This window comes from Jaculus jaculus, chromosome 3 (assembly GCF_020740685.1).
Source record: "Jaculus jaculus isolate mJacJac1 chromosome 3, mJacJac1.mat.Y.cur, whole genome shotgun sequence".
Taxonomy (NCBI): domain Eukaryota; kingdom Metazoa; phylum Chordata; class Mammalia; order Rodentia; family Dipodidae; genus Jaculus; species Jaculus jaculus.
This window is the reverse complement of record NC_059104.1, coordinates 115,937,014-115,952,428: the sequence shown is the minus strand read 5'-3', so window position 1 is coordinate 115,952,428 and position 15,415 is coordinate 115,937,014. Positions and strand designations below refer to the sequence as shown.

Sequence of the window (15,415 nt, the reverse complement as noted above, 5' to 3'; positions counted from 1 at the left end):
TAATTCAAATTTATTTAGTACATGTTAAGTACTTTTTCTAATTTTCATAGTTTACCCTGTAGGTAGGTAGGTACAGTAGGATGTAAAGATAGAAAGTCACACATAACAACAAAAAAAATAAAAATAAAAAGGAAGAAACCAGAAGGTCAACTAGAGATGTTTTCAAAAGTGATTCAGAATCAGACCACAGGGCTCAGCATGATGGATTCCTGAATGGGACAGAATAGTGCCACAGGGATCCAGGTTACCCATGCCATTTTTGGCCTTTTCTTTCCCTCCCTCGCTCCCTCCCTCCCTTCCTACCTTTCTTCCTCCTTCCCTCCCTCCCTTCCTCCCTTTCTTCCTTCTTTCTGTTTCTTTTTCTGAGTTGGAGTCTCACTCTAGCCCAGGCTTACCTGGATTCACTCTGTAGTCTCAATCTGGCCTCAAATTTACAGTGATCCTTCTACCTCTTCTCACCTAGTGCTGGGATTAAAGGCATGCACCATCACATCCAGCTTTCTGGCCTTTTAAAATCTTTAGTTGGGAGGATTTTGAACTGTGGTAGCAAACAGTACATGAATTCATTGTTTCTTTTTCTTAAGACAAGGAATAATTTTGAAAGTACTCGGCAAGAGGTAGAGCGGTTGATGCAAAGGATGAAATCTGCCAACCAAGACTACAGACCACCCAGCCAGTGGACCATGGAAGGCTATCTTTATGTCCAGGAAAAACGTGAGTCCCAAAGATGTATCCTGTGTCTCTTACACACAACCTGCTATTTCTCCATGGTGTCACTTGATGACCTGGAAATACTGCTGTGATTTATGATGGGAAAGCATATTTCTTCTTCCTTAGATTGTGTGTGTCAACATGGAAACAAAATCTCAGGTCATGATTGTGAGGGATGTTCTAGATTAGATGGGAAGTCACCCAAAGAGTGGGCAGCGCCATCTGCTGGGCAGGGTTCTTGGACGGATAAACGGGAGAGAGCTGAGCACCATCCCTGTGCTCTGCTTCCCAACCACAGATTGAGTGTGGTCAGCTCCCGGCACCATGCCTTCCTTCCCTGTCCTGGAACTGTAAGCTGCATCTGTAAGTAAGCCTTTCTCAATCAAACAGATTTTTGGCAAGTATTTTGTCCCAGAAATAAAAAGTTAGCTATCACATAATATTTTGATATGGTATTGAAAACAGTCTGGCCCCCTCCATTATCACTGCCCAAGTGAGGAAGGATTTCCAAGTTTGCATCAGGATCTCTAATGGTACAGTATCTTGAATCTGGTTTTAGCGATTAATTGTGATGCTTTATCTCAATTTGAAGTTTCACAGAAAATCGAAAATCAAAGTCTTTGTAGGGATGAATCATCCTGGTGACTGTAACATAGTTTCTCCTCAGCAGCATTATTTCATTTAGCTCTGTGCCCTGCCAGTTTTCAGGAGTAAAATTGGCAATTATGTCACGTCACATTGACACTCTTTACTGCCTGAGGTTAGAAAATAAGCACCAGACCCCACAGAGCACTGTTCTAATTGCCTCATACTAAGACAGTTTTTTCTCATAATAGTTGATATAAAGCCATTCAAACTTGTATAAGTGGAGTCCTTTCTGTATATTACTTGTCATTACATAGAACTAGTTTGACTATTTTGACTACATTAACTCTGCCTTAAATCAGATGTGCCCTACAGTGCTGTCCTCATGTTTGTGTGAAAGAAACTGCTATTTTCATTTCAGTCCATTATGGCCCTTGTATACAAAACCATATGCTTAGCTTTTGTAGCAGTTGCTACCAGTGTTTAGAAAGATGTGTTCTCACTTGCTGTGCTCCTCTCACACTCTGGGACTGACACACTAGGAGCGTCACAGCTCAGTCGTCCCTGTGTCAGCAGGCAAAGCAGTGTAGAAAGCGGTTGGCTTGGAACAGTACTTTGGTTTTGTGGTGGAAAATCCCGGAGGTGTTGGGCCGACTGTGAAAGGTGCTCTGTGTGCATGGAACTTGTTCACTGAAATGCCAATCAGTTTTGTGTTTGAGATGCCCAGATGGCAATCACTTGTTGGAAAGCAGCATATACCAATTTGATTGACAGATTTAGCAAAAATGAATTACTGTCAGGTGTAAATTAGATGGGAAAGGGGCCTGGACTCTGATGCAGGATGTTCCCTCTCATTAACTATCTACTTTGGCTTGTGTTCTCTTTTCAAATCTGAAGTGATAAATCTTAATGACTATCCTACTTTTTTTACAAATTCAGGGGCATATGAGGACATTTATTTCAACTTCAAGGAATTGAAGCCTCAGTGTGAGGGTAGACTGAGGAATGTTCTCTGTATTAAGGATGGATTTTGGCAGATAGGATATTTGATGAAAATGAGGACTACTCAGACATGGCCTGGGGAGGGAGATATCATTCTTATGAGTAAGAATTTTTAATTTATTCTGGCCTGATAGTATTCTATTTCATGTTTTTATTTTCAGATGGTAGACTGAAGATCCTTCTACACATATTTTTTCATTCTAAACTAAAATACCTCAGATTGGCTAAAGTATTTTTAATTTTCAAGTTCCTGATACTCAGTCACTACTTGGTAGTCCATCCACTGGATGTGTTGAGGCTTGCTGACCTGTTCCCAGGATGTGGGGCATTTGGACCCACAGTCTACGAATCTGGGTCTTTTCATAATGTGAGGGTGGGAGGTGGGCTGGGCAGACCCAGCACAGTGCTTTTGCACTTATCTGATGTGGGCATCTTTTATTGCAAGACACCTGATTTTATTCTGGGTCATTCTGAACCTTTGTAGTACTAACCATATTACTGGATTTGTTTCATCTCTCTGAATGGTTCCTCCTACTCTACTAGGCTACAAAACTCAAGACAATCTTTAGCTTTCCAGTTCTGATCTCTCACTGGCCCAGAATTCAATCTCTATTTGGACTTCTTAATATTTTTTATTCTAGCCCTTCACCACGGCTCACACCAACCACTGCAGTGGCTTCTTCACTGCTCCTTCTTTGCCTTCAGGCTGTTCTACCTTCGAGTCCAGCACAGAGTGCCCAAAATGCTGCTAGGGTTCTGATTCCGCTGGGGTGGGCCATGGCTAGTGGATGCCATTGTATGCCACACAGGTGAAAACTATTTTTATTATACCCCTACCTTTAAACTTCCCACCAACGCCATATATCCTCTTTATATGCCTGCATTACTTTTGTATATTTATTCATTTACAGTTGGCTGACAATATATTATACTGACTTATGTATACAGATCATAAAGCTGAGGATGTGGCAGAGTTCAGTTGTAGAGTGCTGATCTGGTATGAGGATGTGCTCAGTGGTAGAGTGCTGATCTGGTATGAGGATGTGCTCAGTGGTAGAGTGCTGATCTGGTATGGGGATGTGCTCAGTGGTAGAGTGCTGATCTGGTATGGGGATGTGCTCAGTGGTAGAGTGCTGATCTAGTATGATGTTGTGCTCAGTGGTAGAGTGCTGATCAGGTATAAGGATGTGCTCAGTGGTAGAGCGCTGATCTGGTATGAGGATGAGCTCAGTGATAGAGTGCTGATCTGGTATGAGGATGTGCTCAGTGGTAGAGTGCTGATCTAGTATGATGTTGTGCTCAGTGGTAGAGTGCTGATCTGGTATGAGGATGAGCTCAGTGGTAGAGCGCTGATCTGGTATGAGGATGAGCTCAGTGATAGAGTGCTGATCTGGTATGAGGATGAGCTCAGTGGTAGAGCGCTGATCTGGTATGAGGATGTGCTCAGTGGTAGAGTGCTGATCTGGTATGAGGATGTGCTCAGTGGTAGAGTGCTGATCTGGTATGAGGATGTGCTCAGTGGTAGAGTGCTGATCTGGTATGGGGATGTGCTCAGTGGTAGAGTGCTGATCTGGTATGGGGATGTGCTCAGTGGTAGAGTGCTGATCTAGTATGATGTTGTGCTCAGTGGTAGAGTGCTGATCAGGTATAAGGATGTGCTCAGTGGTAGAGCGCTGATCTGGTATGAGGATGAGCTCAGTGATAGAGTGCTGATCTGGTATGAGGATGTGCTCAGTGGTAGAGTGCTGATCTAGTATGATGTTGTGCTCAGTGGTAGAGTGCTGATCTGGTATGAGGATGAGCTCAGTGGTAGAGCGCTGATCTGGTATGAGGATGAGCTCAGTGATAGAGTGCTGATCTGGTATGAGGATGAGCTCAGTGGTAGAGCGCTGATCTGGTATGAGGATGTGCTCAGTGGTAGAGTGCTGATCTGGTATGAGGATGAGCTCAGTGGTAGAGTGCTGATCTGGTATGAGGATGTGCTCAGTGATAGAGCGCTGATCTGGTATGAGGATGAGCTCAGTGGTAGAGTGCTGATCTGGTATGAGGATGTGCTCAGTGGTAGAGTGCTGATGTGGTATGAGGATGTGCTCAGTGGTAGAGTGCTGATCTGGTATGAGGATGTGCTCAGTGGTAGAGTGCTGATCTGGTATGAGGATGTGCTCAGTGGTAGAGTGCTGATCTGGTATGAGGATGAGCTCAGTGGTAGAGTGCTGATCTGGTATGAGGATGTGCTCAGTGGTAGAGTGCTGATCTGGTATGAGGATGTGCTCAGTGGTAGAGTGCTGATCTGGTATGAGGATGAGCTCAGTGGTAGAGTACTGATCTGGTACGAGGATGAGCTCAGTGTTAGAGTGCTGATCTGGTATGAGGATGAGCTCAGTGGTAGTGTGCTGATCTGGTATGCGGATGAGCTCAGTGGTAGAGTGCTGATCTGGTATGATGTTGTGCTCAGTGGTAGAGTGCTGATCTGGTATGAGGATGAGCTCAGTGGTAGAGTGCTGATCTGGTATGAGGATGTGCTCAGTGGTAGAGTGCTGATCTGGTATGAGGATGTGCTCAGTGGTAGAGTGCTGATCTGGTATGAGGATGAGCTCAGTGGTAGAGTGCTGATCTGGTATGATGTTGTGCTCAGTGGTAGAGTGCTGATCTGGTATGAGGATGAGCTCAGTGGTAGAGTGCTGATCTGGTATGAGGATGAGCTCAGTGGTAGAGTGCTGATCTGGTATGAGGATGAGCTCAGTGGTAGAGTGCTGATCTGGTATGAGGATGAGCTCAGTGGTAGAGTGCTGATCTGGTATGAGGATGAGCTCAGTGGTAGAGTGCTGATCTGGTATGACGATGTGCTCAGTGTTAGAGTGCTGATCTGGTATGAGGATGAGCTCAGTGTAGAGCGCTGATCTTGTATGAGGTTGTGCACACTGGTGTAGTGCTGACCTTGTATGAGGATGTGGTTTTCATGGTAGGGCTTCACTTTAAATCTGGCTCATCTAGTATTCACTGTGTTGTCTCAGTCTGGCCTTAAATTCACAGTGATCCTCAGCTTCCTAAATTCCAGGATTAAAGGCATGCACCACCTTGTCTCTGTTTTTTTTTTTTTTTTTTTTTTGTTTTGTTTTTATTGATAGAGAGAAAAAAAACCACAAAAAACAAGATGAAAGTATATAAAAGTTGAAAATCATTAAAATTGTACAATTGATAAATATCACCATCTATGTGTATCTGTAGAACCATCACTAGAGTTCAACATATGCTTAGGTACAGAGCCCCACCCTACATTTGTGTGTGGTCATTTCATTATCCACATCTGGCCATTCTTTGTCACATTCTAATAGGCTTCATTTGACCTGCTATGGTGGTTAATGTTCATTTGGTCGCTGGTAACTTGGCAGTATCTAGAATTGCACAGAAGATAAATCTTTGCACTTTTTTGTGAGAGAGTTTCTCCTCTGGGTAATTGAGGTGAGAAGCCCCACCCTAAATGTGGACAGAACTGTCCCATGGCCTGGGGGTTCCTGATACATGTGAAGAGGTTTTAAAGCAAGGCAGCAGCCCTTTCTCTGCCTCCTCACTTCAGACTGAATGTGCTCCTGGCACCATGCCTTCCTTGCCATGATGGGTTGTAAATTCCAACTGTGAAATAAACTTTTCTTTCCTTAAGTTTCTTTTAATCACAGCAACAAAGAGACCAACTAATGTACCTAGGAAGAGCCCGAGCTTCTGTCAGAAATCTGTTGGGATTCTGTGTTTGTCACCTTTTAACTGGGTTACTTATTCTGATGATTTTTTTGTTTTCTTTTTCTTTTTATTCAGGTTATGAGCTCAGTGTACTCATTCATTAATAAAAATGAAAATGCATACTTCTCTTCATAGTCTTCTAGACCTAGACTTAGAGATGATATGCATCAAATAGCTCAGTGTTTAGTGCTGGCATTAACACCGCTGTACAGGGTGCATTCATCTCATTTTATTTCTGAAACAATGTGCGACTATTAGTGCCCTGAAAAGGACAGCTGTAATCATATGTCTGGCTGAAGGAACTGTGGCTATCTGCAGCTGGAAGCCTCAGTTTCTTAGATGTATAATGCTCTTTTATAATGTTCAATTTAAAAGGCTCCCAGGATATATGCAAGCACTTCATAGGCATTTTATGAATGTTGCATCCCGCCTCCCCCCCAACTCTTCAGATATTCAGCATAGCAACCTTTGATGATTACTGGGAAAGATAATTAAGCTTCTTTTATTATTATTATTGTTGTTGTTGTTGTTGTTGTTGTTGTTGCAGTTTTAGAGTGATACTATATTTGTACTTTCCCAGATACTTTTTGGGACCTTAAAATTGCTTGTGTAAGTACCTCTGCCCTTGCAGGCTTGCTAGGTGACATTAAAGCATCACAGTTTTGTAGCAACAAACCTCACGATTAAATGCAGGGCACTTCACAGTGGAGATGGAGAGAGGGAAAAGCATCTTAGGTCTAAAATGTCATCAGGGCATTATGGCAGCTTCATTTTAAATCATAACTGATAGTGTTTCATAAATCACTACCTAATTTCCATCTAGCTGTTTTGCACTAATTAGCTTTAAGTCTTTAAGTATCATCCATTGCATGTAACAGAATCATCAACAAGTCTTGCTAAGTGGTAGAGTGTGAAATGATCCCAAAATGGAATGGAAGTTAATTGTAGTAATGCTTTGTGACTGCAAAGTGCATGGCTGCACCCTGCTATTTTAAAATCCAGAGTGGCTTTAAGTACTAATTAAACTTAGGGTTGATACCAAGGACTCTATTATTAAAGAAAAGGAATTTAAATGGCTTGTGAAAGATGGTCTCAGGAGGTGCTTTTTGCTTTTTGTGTCTTGCTTTTCAGTATATGGCCCTGAAATCAAGCCAGCAATAGCACTATGCACAGATGTTAGAAATTCACATGTGAAGGGCAGGGCCTTAGCTCAGGAAGCTATCTATAGCTGGCAGCCTCAGTTTCTTAGATAGCTAATGCTCTTTTATAATGTTGAACTTAAAGGGCTCCTAGGTAATCCACTGAGCTCACCTTGGAGTTTGGACACTTGGCTTCCCTGGGGAAAAACTGGAGGTCTTGTACTTCCTTAAGTAAGAGTTGAACTGATGGTAGCACCTGACTTGTTGACAAAACAGGAACATCTAGTTCCTAAAGGAGAACAGCCAACAGTAACATAGCATGCTGAAAGGAAAGGCTGTACAGTATTTATGGGAGACATGATAATAAATGTTACTAATATACATGGTTCCTTTTATATAGATATTGGAAATTATTTTCATTTTAAGGAGTAATTTAAAGATGTTTCTTTTCCATTGTTTCTCTTTCTTTCCCCCTCCCTTCTGTCCTTTCTGCCTTTTTTGAAACAAGGTCACATATAGCCTAGGCTAGCCTCAAACTCACCTTATTGCTGAGTATGACCTTGAACTTCTGATACTCCTCCTTTTACCCTCTGAGTGCTAGAACTATAGGCGTGCACTACCATGCCTGGTTTTATAAAGTACTAGGTTCAAACCCAGAACTTCATGTATGCTAAGCCAGTGCTCTACCAACTGAGCTACATATCCAGTCCATGAAGTTGTTTTTTCATCAGTGGTTAACAGGAAATGATTCTGAGGTTGGTGAAGTCTCAGAGCATGACAAGTGATCCATGCTTTATTTGTTAAATAGTTATGGAGAGACACTATATGCCTGGCTGTATGCTAAGGACTAAGAATATTCCAATCAGTTGCAAGGTGTAGTGGTACACACCTGTAGTCCCAGCCATCATGAGACTTTAGACAGAATTATTCAAGGCCAGCTTTGGTTATATGACAAATTTGAAGACAGCCTGAACTATAGAGCATGACCCTGTCTTTAAAAACAAGTTTTTATATGTTCAGTACTATTTTCTAGCCATAGTTGGTTGGGTATGCATCCAGAACCTGCGGGCCCAATAGGCTGACTGAATTCCATTTTTGCAGATAAGGTAGTTGCAGTTTAGATCTAAACTAACTCAGGCGTTTCCAGAAGGTCTGTGGGAGCAGCAAGGAAAACTGTTTGCTTGATTCTGAGGGACTCGCTCACACTAGCCTTTCTCACAATAAATGTTCCAAGCTGCAGATGGTGAGTGTGTCAGTGTAGCCATGTGCACACTTAGATACCAACGACTTACTACAATCTGAAATGCTCTTGTCTTCTTGCATTAGGCCCACTTGGGTTCACATGGATCAAGCATTACTGCACATATGATAAGGGAAGCAAGACGTTTACAATGAGTGTCTCTGAAACGAAAGCCAGCGGGAAAGTGGTGAGTTGTGTTCCTTTCTTTCCAAGTTAAGCTGGCTATCTGAGTAATGAAGAAAAAAAATCACATGCGCTTGCTTTTCTGATGACCCACACATACTTTTAGTAACCAGGTCAAAATATGTGCTGTCATTTCAGTAACCTTAATAAAAGAAAATAGTGGCTAGGATTTCCCTTTAACTTGCCCATAATATGTTTATAAGCAGTTGAGTTCATTATAGGGATCCCTAAATAGATGACTGAATTGTTACTTCCTGTCCTTGGCTGTACAGTTAGTGGTCTGTGCTGGCAGCTGGCTAGCAGCTCCCACTGCCATTGGTGGGACTCAGTTCAGAGATTCTCTGTCCTTTCCCAAGCAGCCTCTGTGTGATGCTCCGTTTGTTCTGCTGTGTGCTTGCCTTTGCCTCATCCACACCACGTACTGCTTACCAATATCCTAGCCAACACGTTTCTCAGAAAAAAACAACCGAGGCTCACTTACCCCAAAAGTAAGTTGGCCACAGAATCTCTCTTATTGGTAGTCACCAGTAAGAGACGCAATGTTCCCTATCTGACGAAAGGCAGCAGAGGTCTTTATGGTATATAGTACAAAACTTTTCCTTTAAGATAAAAACATGGAAGTGACTAGATTTGTGCATTAGCTAATTAAGTCATGATCTAAGGACTCTGGACCCCAAAAACATTTAGTTCAAACTTATTTTAACATATCAGGAAATAACATTTCTGGAAAGTAAATGAATCATCCAAGTAATGTGTGGTATAGGTCATGGCAGAGGTAAATGCTGTTGGAAGTTAGAAACATTCAAATAAATTAGTTGAAACTTGCTGTGCTCTGGCATCTATCAGAGTCTGCTAATTCAAATGAAAAGCATAAAATAAAGGGGAAAATCCCTGAGGAAAAAGAATAGCTTTCATTGCCACTACCCTATAAAGTTATTAAGTGTCATAATCACTTCTAGTTTCTTATCCCTAGAGTAGTGATTCCCAGAAATTCAATGTACATGACAGTCAGGGTGTTAATCGTGTGAATGGACAAAGCCAAAGTTCTATTGATAAACTTATGAGAATTGTAATCACTGATAGCATTAACCAGACCTTGGGCAAATTTTCCCTTGGGTATCATATGTAAAAAAGAAATTCTATGAAGTGGACCAATGTTCAGTCCCATAAAGAGAGTAACCATTTTCGCAGCAGAGTATTGGCTGTTTAGCAAAAAAGCAATTGCATGTCATATATAAAGTAGCAAGTATATAACAGAATTTTATCTTTTCGTTGGTTCTTCTGTGACTTTGATGTAGCTGTCCTTAATACTATAAAGCTTTAATATAAAGATATACTCATGGGTTGAAGAGATGGTTCAGCAGTTAAAGGCACCTGCTTGCCAAGCCTGCTGACCTGGGTTTGATTCCCCAGTTCCTGGAGCTCCAGTGGTACAATCTGTTAGTGTGCAGTACTTGTATGATTCCCCAGTTCCCATGTGAAGCCAGATGCATGAAATGGTGCATGCATCTGGAGTTTGTCTGCAGGGGCAAGAGATCCTAGTGAGCCCATAATCTTCTCTGAAATAAAATAAAATATATGCTTAGATGATAGTAGTCTTTTAGTGATCTTTGGAAATTGTTAAGTTCTCTTTTTTATCATAGGGGATTGTAGTGGGGTAGTAGCTGTGTATCTCAACAAATATTCTATATGCCTAGTGTTGATGATATATTAATTTTAATTGTACACCTTTCAAATATGACATCCTGATGGATGGGTATCATATAAGCCACTGTTGTAAGTAAATGTATTGGAGGTTTATTGAACAGAGTTATCACAGAATTCTTTGAGATAAAACAGAAGTGCGATAGAATAGCAAAACATACAATTATAAATAAATAAATGATTTATATAAATGATATATTACAGTTGGACAGCTAATATTAGGATGGATAAAAATGAGCACATGATCCAACCTTCCTGTCTAAATCATACAGTTAGCATTTTTGTTTGTCAACTTTAATCATGTGTTCAGTATATTCCAGTTCACCTTGCTGTGTTAATAATGCACTACCTTTTTTGTTTCAGAATGGCCTTGTTACTAGTTCACCGGAAATGTTTAAATTAAAATCATGTATCCGACGAAAGACAGACTCAATTGACAAACGATTCTGCTTTGACATCGAAGTAGTTGAAAGGTTTGAGTGTTTATTTTCACTTTATGGTTTTTCTTCCGGTTGTGCTACATTTTAATAATAGGTTTAAAAAATTAGTACTCAAGTCTAGACAACAATAACAAACAGAAAGTACTGAGTCTCTCACAAGAAATAGAGTACTGGCATGTTCTTCGAACATCTACATGATGTGGAAAAGATGTACTCTTGCCACCTGAGGAGCTTATAGCCTGAGGATTTACAACTCAGATTAAGAACAATGAAGTAATTTAAGGCAAATCCATTGTGCCCTGGAGATATTATAGACTGAATTATTTAAATACATTAAATTATTTCTGGTTCCATGACTAGATAAACATGAAACATCATAGAAATGCTTTGCTGTTAAAAAACACACGCTTACTTCATTCTTTCATGTATTTATTGAACAAATACATTTTGATATTTAAACAAGCAAACAGATCAGAATCAGCATTAACGAAGCTGAGGGCTGGGGAGATGGCTCAGTGGATCAGATCATTGCCGCACAAATGCGAGTTCCCGAATTCAGGACCTTATACCCCCAAGCCTGAAACCATGACTGGCTTCTGAAAGTTGTTCTCTGACCTCCACACATGTCGGCACTCACACAGGAGCATGCACTCACACTTACACACATATCACAAGCACACTGAAAAATGATTTTTGTGCAGGAGGAAAATGTGGAAATAAAGGAAAATGAGTGTTCTGGGAGAGTGCATGAAGTAGAACTGCATCCGCAGAACAGTGAAAGCCCACAGCATTTTGTGCTGACTCCCTGGCAAGCCTCATGTACGCTTTTGAAGTCTGGTGGTCTAAGAACACACTAGAAGGAATACCATGTATTCCATAGCAGGGTCTCTAGGAGGCCTGCCATATGCAGATGACTGTTGTGGGTATTTGTAGCCATAGTATGATGGAAGAGAGACAGATGATGTGCATGTGAGTTTGAATTTAGTGGACTTGCTTACTTACTCCTTTATTGCCCTGATACAAGCAGAACACAGAGACAGTCGGAGTGGAAATGCATCCTGCTCTCTGCCCTGTGGTCTGTAATCTACTTTTCTCCTACTGAATTACTACTGTCATACTGGCCTGAATACTCTAGCCTAGCTAACTGTCTGTGTATGCATTATGTGAACTGTACCATAATGTATTTCCTTATGTACTTATAACTGCCTGATATTGTAAGGGCCCCATTCTTATGGTTCTTTAAAACTATATTAACTATTTTTGCCTTGCATTTTAAATACAAGTTCTCTTTCTTAGTTAAAAAAAAAAACTTTGTTATTTTGACTGAGGCTACATTAGAGTCTTTTATTAACTGATGCAGCATTGACTTCTTAAAGAGTTCACATGTGGTTTTGGATTTTATTTATGTATTTTTATTGACAACTTCCATAATTGTAAACAATATCCCATGGTAATTCCTTCCCTTCCCCCACTTTCCCCTTTGAAACTCCACTCTCCATCATATCCCCTCCCCCTCTCAATCAGTCTGTCTTTTATTTTGATGTCATGATCTTTTCCTAGGGCTCACTAGGGACTCCTAAGTGTAGGTTGTGTCAGCCACTTTGAGGTCATGGACATCTAGACCACTTGGGTCTGGAGGAGCATGTTGTAAGAAGTTCTACCCTTCCTTCGACTCTTAAAGTCTTTCCTCCACCTCTTCCACAATGGACCTTGAGTCATGGAAGGTGTGATTGAGATATTTCAGTGCTGAGCACTCCTATGTCACTTCTTCTCAGCACCATGGTACCTTCTGAGTCATCCTAAAGTCACTGTCATCTGAAAAGAGAAGGTTCTCTAACCAAAAGTGAGAGTAGTATTAATATATGGGTATGAACATTAAGAAAAATGTTTACAGGGCAGTTAGGTGAGCATAGTACATGCATTCAGCCAGACACCAGCATATGTTATATCCCTAGGGCTCATGCATAACTACCCTGTTGCAGGTTTTCATTATCAGGGTTGTACTCCCTCCCATGGAGTGGGCCTCTAGTCAAATTAGTGGGTGGGTGGTTTCCCCCATAACAGATGTGCTACTATTGCACCCATTGGCTCACTTGGCCTGGCTGGCCAAATATAAGGCTTATAGTGTCCACTGTTGGGTTTCTTCACTGGTGATTTCTCTCTCTCTCATTAAACTGCATGCAGCATGGCTTTTTTCAGCTTTATGTCAGCTGATCTGCATGGAGGTTTTCAGCTCAGCTCCAGCAGGGTTTCTCAGTGACCTTGCAGCCCTAGTATGTGGAGTCTTCATCAGTAGGGTCTTACCATCTGTTCCTATGGGAAACCAAGGGCCTCAGCAATGGCATGTAATGTTTTAGGGGCATCAGGGACCTCCCTGGCCATCAACTCACTGGAATTATCCCATCCCTGGCACTGAAAAGTTTCTAGCAAAAATCTATGGCTCCTGCATGTTCCATTATCCAAAAAAGTAGGTTCCATGTGACTTATTTATATCCTCTTAGATTTTGATTAGCCCTCCATCCACCTTTCCTTTACTCAATCTCTTCTCTGACCTCACTTAGGCCTTTTCACCCCCATTAATCTGTTCTACTTACATATATATAATACCATCCTATTAAGTCCCTCTCCCTTTCTGTTCATGATCTTCTACCTGTGATTATTAAAATTAAAAATGTGTATGTGCACAGTGATTCTTTTGAACCATACCTATAAAGCAAACTTTTTATTTTAATTTTTATGTGCATTTTTCATCTTTATTCTAGACTTTTTTTCCTTCAAATTCAACCTTTATGGTGAACTAAGGGTTTAAAAATTGGTAACTGTCAGGATGTAGCAGGAAGACTGTAATGTGTTGGTTTCTCCATAGGCATGGCATCATCACACTGCAGGCTTTCTCTGAAGCTAATCGGAAGCTCTGGCTGGAGGCCATGGATGGGAAGGAACCGGTAAGAATTTGGTACAATCTCTAATTCACATTTTGTTATTCTAAAAATTGCAAAGCACCTGAGTGTTCTTTTTCATGTGTGTGTGTAATATAAGTCATGATATTAAAGTAACAAAGTCAGAGTAGGTGGTATGTTTTCCAAGTGTTGGCTCAGTCATTACCATATAACTCTTACCATGTAATTGGTTTTTCAGGTGGATTTTCAGTGCTAATATACTTTACACTACTTGCCCTGCACATTTCACATTATTTTATTTGTTTAATATTTAGCTTATGTCCTGTCTTGGAAGGTCTGTTCACAGCATTGGGATTAAAAAAATGAACAACGTTCAGGATGTGAACTGATAAACTAGTTCAGCCTTTTGTGGAAACAATACAATTAATAAAACTGTTGGGGGGGGGCATTCCTGTTCCATGAACACCCTCAGTTTCTAACATTTTGATATTACTGTAATGATTTAGTTACAAACACAAGGGAAGGTTTATGTTAGAAAAAGAATGAGTCATTCATCACTGTTGACTTTATTAATGACCACTTGCCAGGTCGGTAGGGTGAGAGCACACAGAGTCAACAGAAGGCGCCATCCTGTCGTGCAGGAACCTTCCATACATGGCAGGAGACCCATGGATAGCTGTGAGGAAATACCTGGATTTCCATAGTGAGTGCTAGTCCGAGGGAACCCACAGACCTGAGGTCTTCCCTCAGACTGTATTCTCAGTCTACAATCAGATGAGCACAAAGATTATGAGTAAGCCTTTGGAGAAAAGTCTAAGCACATGATGGAGTCATTTTAAGTTTATTGAATTTAATAATAAAAAGATTTGGTTCTGTGTTTCTCATTTCTTATTTTATTATACTTTACAAAAATGTCAATCAATTTAAAAAAATAGTTAAACCTTGTATTTTTACCACAAATGGTCAAAAAGTCATGACCTAGAGAAAATTTGGGGGATGACTTGTTAGCTCAGTGACATACAAGTTAAAATCATATACAATGGAAACAAATCCTCAGATAATTTGGGGAGGGTCAGTCAGCTGGCTCTACCATGAGAGGTTTACGGGAGAAGTTGGTTATGCCCCACATTAGGGGAGAACATGGTGCATTGATCACATGGACAGAGATGGAACTTTGCCCAGGCTGGACCGTCAAGGATGGGACTGGGGAGAGGAGTGGTGAGGCGAGCCTAACAACAGCAGTCAGGGCAGACAGCTGGTGAATTGGATGTGGTAGACCCTAAGAGCTTGAAGCCAGTGCCCTCCTTTTGAGTTTCAGTGTGCAAACATCCCTTTGCCAATCTTCTGTGCCGGGCCATTAACTGCAAGTACCTGACTGATACCCTTTGTTTTCTAGATTTATACCCTGCCTGCAATAATTAGCAAGAAAGAAGAAAGTAAGTCATTTTTTTTTCTTCCTATTCAGAAATCTTTTCTGTGAACCAAGCTTTTGACTTAAGAGATTTTTTTTTTTTTTAAGTGTGTGTTTGAGTTTGGAAAATAGTGTCTGCCATTAATCAGAACTAAGCCTTTCTACTTTCTGGATCACCCTGTAGAGTAAGCCAAACACAAAACCAGTTATAATAGTTCCTGGTAGGTGAGAAAACAATAGAATATCTTTTTTTTTTTTTTTTTTTTTGTTTTTCAAGGTAGGGCCTCCCTCTAGCTCAGGCTGTCCTGGAATTCACTTTATAGTTTCAGGGTGGCCTCAAACTCACAGCAATCCTCCTACCT

General features: G+C 40.9%; 1 protein-coding gene across 2 annotated transcripts in view; it reads left to right on the top strand.

The window, feature by feature from the left end:
* Arhgap42 (Rho GTPase activating protein 42) overlaps positions 1–15,415 on the top strand; it is a 297,464-nt gene that overhangs the window by 238,573 nt on the left and 43,476 nt on the right. For both annotated transcript variants that reach the window (XM_004661915.2, XM_045145457.1), the window contains exons 8-12: positions 585–714; positions 8,502–8,602; positions 10,666–10,775; positions 13,609–13,687; positions 15,039–15,078. In XM_004661915.2, coding sequence (XP_004661972.1) covers positions 585–714; positions 8,502–8,602; positions 10,666–10,775; positions 13,609–13,687; positions 15,039–15,078 — 460 coding nt within the window. The remainder of the gene's footprint in view (positions 1–584; positions 715–8,501; positions 8,603–10,665; positions 10,776–13,608; positions 13,688–15,038; positions 15,079–15,415) is intronic.